Source organism: Mchenga conophoros, linkage group LG17 (assembly GCF_057382185.1).
Source record: "Mchenga conophoros isolate Kocher_MC1m ecotype Shallow Benthic linkage group LG17, M_conophoros_male_GT1.1, whole genome shotgun sequence".
Lineage (NCBI taxonomy): Eukaryota > Metazoa > Chordata > Actinopteri > Cichliformes > Cichlidae > Mchenga > Mchenga conophoros.
This window is the reverse complement of record NC_140542.1, coordinates 12,232,170-12,239,038: the sequence shown is the minus strand read 5'-3', so window position 1 is coordinate 12,239,038 and position 6,869 is coordinate 12,232,170. Positions and strand designations below refer to the sequence as shown.

Here is a 6,869-nt window from a genome sequence, read left to right as displayed (position 1 = left end):
ATATTACACAGGAGATGCTGATAGGTAATGTAAAAGTAAAGAAATAAGTGACAGATTACTTGAAAGTACAGAAGTGCACTGATGAACACACGATAGTGCTCAAGCATAGAATAAGAGCAGAGGAAACGAGAGACACTTGCATTTTAATTCATTTTTTCTGTTTTTGTTTCTGGCACCATTGTCACCAGATGGAGAGAAGGTCCTGAGTTTGAATCCACCAGCTGGCTGGGGCCTTCCTGTGTGGAGTTTGCATGTTCTGCCTGTTTTGTCCCACAGTCCAAAGACATGTTTGAGGTTCAAGTAATTGGTGATTATAAAACTTGGCCCCAGGTGTGAATGGTCTGTCTCTCTGTGTTAGACCTGCAATAGACTGGCAACGTATCAGGGGCGCCTCTTGCCCTATGACAGCTGGGATAGGCTCCAGCCCAACTGTGACCTGAACTGGATAAGGGGGGGAAAGGGAACTGGATGTTTGCCTTCTGGAAGTTGAAGGGCAGTGGAATGAGGTGTGATGAATAACGTCAACTTTTTTGGCCAAAAGTTGGATTCTGTTATGTTTTCACCTGTATATGAAGCCTGGCTGTTGTTGTGCACGTCAGTCTGTGATCTCTATGATAGTTTGCAGTGAACTCCGGGCATGGCTATTAAAAATAAGAACAGTTGTCACTATTTTTGACTTTTGTTCGCAGTTTTTGCATCACAGCAAAGCAACTTTTTTGCTGGTTAATATTAACTCTGTGCCTCGGGCTCACTTCATTTTTTTTAGCAGTAACACACGTTAGCTGAGTGTATCTGATTACTGTTGTATGCTTTTAAAACTATAGCCTTATCAGGGCTCGCAAAATTTTAAAATCCCTGGTAGCCCTTCGGGCAGGCACTCTTTAGTTTTTGGTAGCCCGAAATAAATTTGAGTAGCCCGAGTAAAAAAAGATTATTTTTATTGTATAATATTGTAAAGGAAACAAAACATCAATCAAAAAATTGTTAAAACACAAATTACAACAACTGTGTAAACATTACAATCAACTCAAATATCTGGTTCTAATTAAACAGAATTTTCTGTGAACTTGTTAGAACTGTGTAGAACATGAATTAGTCTGTGTCAGATCCTGAATCTGAAATTTCCACTGAAGTCTCGGATGAGAAAATGCCACTCGACGTTGAGGGCATAGCATCTCCTTCATCAGCTTTCTCTTCCTGTGCATTGCCCTCCATTTCACTGCTCTTTGTTCTTGTCGGGGTTTTATGATCCAGGTGTCTTGAACCTTTTCCAGAAAACATCCAGAAACGAATCGACTTGTCAGGGCAAAAAGATTCAACTGTTTCCCCATTAATGGAGAGTTGCATGCAGTCATTCAGTGTTTTAGGGTGTAGAGAGGTACGATGTGTTGTCTTCACTCGGTTCATGCAAGAAAATCCTCTCTCACAGATGGCTGTCGATGGACTAAGTGTCAGCATTAATTTCACCAGCAACAAGATATGAGAGAGATGTTCTGGATTCTCAGAGAGGAGATCTCTGTACAAGCAATCTACTTTGCGACCCCGGCGTTCTGCAAGCCACACTTTTAGATCCATCCATTCTTGTGGAATTTTCTCTTTCTCTTCTGCATCTAGCAAACAGGCAAAATGTGTGACAAGATAATCCACCTCTTCATCCCCATAATTTGCTAGTTCTTCTCTGGGGTAGGGAAGAGTGGAAGGGTCAAAAACCTTGAAACAAGAGAGAGGCTTTTCGTGGAGATTTTTAAATCTGTTGTCCATGTACTTGACTGTGTTGTCAATAATCTTCTGGATCTCTGCACCAAAGGTGTCTTTGTCTGTTCCCTCACCTCTTCTAGCAGGTCGCTGACTTTTTGTTAGCCGAGTTCCACAGTAGCAAATGCTACCATCCTGGTTCGCTGTGAACTTTGTGTCCAAGGTTTTCTGATATTCTCCTGGTTTTGTTTTTAGGCTGAGTAAGCGTGATGTTGTGCTCTCAACTAACTGATTTGTTCGTGTGATGTTTAGGTTATCATGCTGAAAATCAGTAGAGCACTTGGATAAGATGGTACTGTAGTCCAACATGAAATGCAGGAAGCGAACAAATTTCTCAGTCTTCATCTCCTGCACCACCCCCTTAGCCTTGGCTGCATCCTCGGCTTTGACATCACTTCCTTCTGCCATGTTCTCCATATGAACAACAGTGGGAGTGTAATTTTTTTCCACAGCCTTTAGACATCTCAGCCGGCTTGGAAGCCACCGTGTGCTCTTCAGCCCACTGAAATGTGCCAGCCTCTCATTTAGCAGTTCACTTATTTCTGTCAGCTCTCTTCGCTTCTTTGGGGAATAGTAGTACATCTTAAAGATGGTTTTCAGTGTATCTTCAAATTTCACCAGGTACTCACAGCCTTTCACGCTATCCAGCACGGCTAGCTCTAGTTTGTGTGCCACACAGTGGATTGTTATGATGTGGGGTATCCTCTGTTTCAGTCTCCCAGCTACTCCTGTTTTCTCACCCATCATCACTGCAGCACCATCAAAATTTGCACACACTACTTTCTTTTTCCATGTGTCCTCTCTGATACCCATGGTGTTCACTGCTTCATCAATAGCCTCTAAAATACCTGCAGCATTTGCACTCTTGACTGGCTGACATTTGATCATGTATGTGGCTATGTCACCATTATCCCTCACATACCTGACGTGAACCAACTCCTGTTCTATTATACCAGTGTCTGTACTGCCATCTGCAAGAATGGATAAGAACCTGCTTTCTTGAATTTCCTTTTCAATCTGGTCTCTTGAAGTTTGTGCTATTGCTCCAATAAACTCTCTGCAAGCATGGTCATTGAGGTAAGTGGAACCAAGATCTAGGCCATTTGCTTTCTGAAGTTTGCAAAGACTGCTAAATTTTGCCAGTGGTAGTTCACTCTTTGCAACATAGTACGCAGTTCTAAACAGCTTTTTCAGGACTTCTTGTTGTGCTTGGTTTATTTTTAGTATGGTTTTTGCAATTGGTGTTTGTTCTGGGACAGATGCTGCAGACTGAGCACCAATGCATTTCTTGTGATGCAGAGATTTCTCATGAGTTCTGATGGGGTCTTTCCTAAAATTACTGGTCCCAGTAACAAAGGCGCTTGTCGACTCAGCAATAGAGGGAAACTCACGACACACCCGGCAGAACATCATGTTATTTACCTTGTCATATTCCAGCCACAGAAATTCTTTTGTCCATGAATCCAAAAAACTGCGCTTTCTTTTTGCCTCGTAATCTGATTTATCATAACTTTTCCGCTTTGTGGTAGGTCTTTCTTTGCCTGTCCCTTCTTCATCCTGACCTGTCTTTTTTGGCTCAGCAGAACTAAAATACCTGCGTAAATCCATCTGTCTTTACACATGCCAGAGATTTTTTTTTAAATTCTCTGCGCAGTCAACCTCTAGCACGTTTAAGCTTGCTGCGGGAGATTTCACGTGTCACGTTTGAAGAGTAAGCTAGTGAGTGATGTTGTGTCCTGTCTGACTATACCATATTGCACCACTAGAGGGTGGTGTCGTGAAATAAGAGGAAAGTGCAGTCGGGAAATTGTAGAGTTAGAATATAGTTAAGACGGCTATCTGATAACTCGATGTCTCCCTGTTACCTCTACGATGTAAAGTTATGTGCTGCATTCATTAAAGAGCACTGTTCTTTGATGAGGACTCAGCTAATTACTCAGCTACATTTGCGAAAGAAAGTTTACTTCCTATGATAGCCCGACGGGCAAGGCTGAGATAGATTTTGGTAGCCCGACTGGAAATATCACTAGCCCCGGGACGTCGGGCTAGCGATTTTGCGAGCCCTGCTTATATTTAGACATTAAGCTGTCTGATCCTTAGGTTTTGTGTTATTTTTGGACTGTTTTTTTAGATATCTATTTGAGTCTGTCTTTCTGTTCAGGTTTTTTATACTATTGTAGAGTTTGAAGTTTTGATTCTGTTTTTTGGTAGGTAGAGTTTTGGATCTCATTATTCTATAGTGCGTTGGGTCCTTTGAAATACCGATTCTCTGTTTTTTGTTCTTACTTTAATCCTTACTTTACTTACATACTTACTTTAGTCCTATTTAATCCTGTGAAGAGTTTTAGGTTTTGTGTTTCCTTCTGCTCTGGCTTCTGTCTCGAGTTTATTATTCCAGCCTTCTCAGAGTCCTTTTTGTTTTCTGCTTTAGTGTGAGTTTCTTGTTTCTGTCTTTAGTTATCTTTTGGGTTATTTCCTATTTTACTTTGATAATTAGTTGTCTTGCTTTGAGTTTTACCTTCTACTTGTGATTGTCATAAGCCGTTCATACACCACCTGTATCCATCCGGTCAGCCCTCTCTGTGTAGTCCCATCTCCCTTTGTCAGATTAGCTGTTGTTTTTCACAAGCTCCTTGTGTTGACCTTGCTGTGTTCCCATTTCTAGTTAGTTTTTTCCTACTTTTTCTATGTTTTGGATTATTCACCTTTTTTTTGGCCTTCCCACAGACTTGCTATCAACTTTTATAATAAATCTCTCCTTTTGTTTACTCTGCGTTTTGTTCTGCATTGTGAAGGAAAACCTAACACTGCTACGTAAGCTGATAGGATAAAACCTGAAGATGAGAGTGTTGTATTTTGACTTCAACTTCAAGCCTCACAATTATTATACAGCTGCCTTCTTTCAGCTTAGAAATATTGCAAAAATATCGCACTCATCTTCTCATCATTCTGAAAACCTATTTTTGTGTGCCAGCATTCTCTTGATAATCTCTTTTTATTGGACTTTTAAAACCTTACTGGTCTGGTAGACTGCAGTTCATTTAAAGGCAGCTGCAAAGGTATTAAATAAAGCTGATAACCAACATCACACCAGTTTTGACAGAGCTACACTGGCTCCCAGTATCAGTCATAATTGTTTTTGAAATACTTATTTTGAAAGGCTTAAAATGGTTTTGGCTAATGTTATAATGCGGCCACGTTTGTCATTTAATATCCCAGCTTAGAACTTCTCATCCATTTTTCCTTGAAGTGGGGAGACCTGGAATGTATTATTTGCTGTTCGCTCCTCTAGGTCTGTGGAGAAGTCTAAATATTGTTTACTAAAAACTCCTTGCAGGACTGCCAAGCATAAAGTTCACAGGTCACAACCAACCCTGTCAAAGTCTTCAATCTAACCTGCTGTGTGACTTTGCAGGTTGTAAAAATTGCAGAAATGCAGGCTTTTGTTTCAAGTCATTAAGAATGAATCAGGGTCATGAGCACAGCAGTCTGAGCTCTTAATTCCTTCTAGGCTAGAGGTCTGAATCTTCAGTGTAATGGCCTCTAACTGACAAGCATGTTACCTATAGCCCACTATATCACAGAACAAGATAAGGATAAGTTAAGACAAGGAGTTGTGCTGACACACACCAGCAGCAGTTCTTGTAATAAGACGGGGAAGAAAAACATATTTTTAAAAGTTTAACTTACTTTTCAAAGACATCACAGGCTTTTCATCATGAGGTTTGTAAATAGATGCTATATAATAAGAGAATATTTTCCCAATGTACCTGTATTTCTTTATGGAAGGGAGAAATTTGGCTATTGTGCTATTTTTAATAGGCTGTTATCAGAGATATAAAAGTGAAACATTACATTCAAAGAATCCTGACTGGAAATCTATAGGAGAGTTATTCAGTGGCAAAGATGGCTGTTTTCTTGCACTCCCCCCTAAGGAGACAATCAACAATAGAATGTAAAAGCCAGTTGTGCTGGGATATTTACTCTTTATTGTCGTAAAGATGTCTATAAATGTCCATAAAAAAAGGACATGAATCAGCCTGACATTTGTTGAGGTGAAACAAACGGGAGAAGTGATCGTGATGGGTTTACTATGGAAAATAAATGCATGACTTTTCATATCAGTCAGTTAAATATAGCTATACTAGCTAATAGATTCAGTCACATCCAAACTAATGTAAGTAAATACAGAACATGCACATACTATATTTTTAAGTCATTCTCTGTTATGGTCAGGGCCTCCATTTCAGCAAGTGGTGTTGGTGAGCCAAAATTGATGGAATTATGAATGCAGAAACGTACTGTCACATTTTGATCCATCATGCAATACTATCTGAAAAGCATCTAAATAACAACCAAGAAATTATACAAAAGCTTGCCTAGTACAGTAGGTAGAGCAGGAGGGTTGTTGGTTTAGTCCCTGGGTGCTCCAGTCTGCACGCCAAGTATCTATGTGTGAAAGTTATTTAGAAAGCACTTGCACTTACATAGAAAAAAATAGCTGATTTTCAACTTTTTTTAATGAATCACTGCAACTGTTTCCCATTTTCTTATAGCAAAATAAAAGAAATGAACAGTGCTTTGTCTTTTGAACTGTACTATAATTATCATAATAAGGTTAAATGACCTTTGTTTGCGTGCATCTTTCAATCTCAAAAATGTAGACAAATCAAAAATTGCAGTGAACCTACCTGAAAAAAATTATCTTTTCACACTGGGAATTCACAAAGGAGCTGTTCATTTTGAACACACACTGCCGCTTGTAGTCACTTTATCCTTCAAGGTTCAAAGAGATCAAGAATAATTGTCTATACATCTCTTACACACTGATTAGGAGGAGGAGGAAGTGAAAACAAGGATGACTCTCCTGCCCTCCCACAGTGCTACAAGTATTTTACCAGACAGAAAAAAAAAAGACAGAGAAGTATAGATAACTCCATAGCACACAACTATCACATTGTTTGCTATAATTAAACTCTGCAATCCCTGGTGGATGCTAAAAGAGACTTCAGTCAGTGTGAACATGTCACAAGCTCCCAGCGGGTTGTTTGTATTGTCAGTGATGGTTTATCAATACCCTGGATCTTAGTCTTTCTTTCTCCAACACACTGCCG

The 6,869-nt window shown here is 39.8% G+C and overlaps 1 protein-coding gene across 1 annotated transcript; it reads right to left on the bottom strand.

Moving 5' to 3' along the window:
• Positions 1-1,092: 1,092 nt before the first annotated feature.
• LOC146555128 (zinc finger protein 862-like) lies at positions 1,093-2,643 on the bottom strand. Its single transcript, XM_085252819.1, has one exon. The coding sequence runs from the start codon at positions 2,641-2,643 to the stop codon at positions 1,093-1,095; it is 1,551 nt and encodes a 516-aa protein (XP_085108945.1).
• Between the last annotated feature and the right edge of the window lie 4,226 nt (positions 2,644-6,869).

What these genes read in the sequence shown, in the direction of transcription:
- LOC146555128 (XM_085252819.1), bottom strand. Translation starts at nt 2,643, where the DNA reads ATGATCAAATGTCAGCCAGTCAAGAGTGCAAATGCTGCAGGTATTTTA.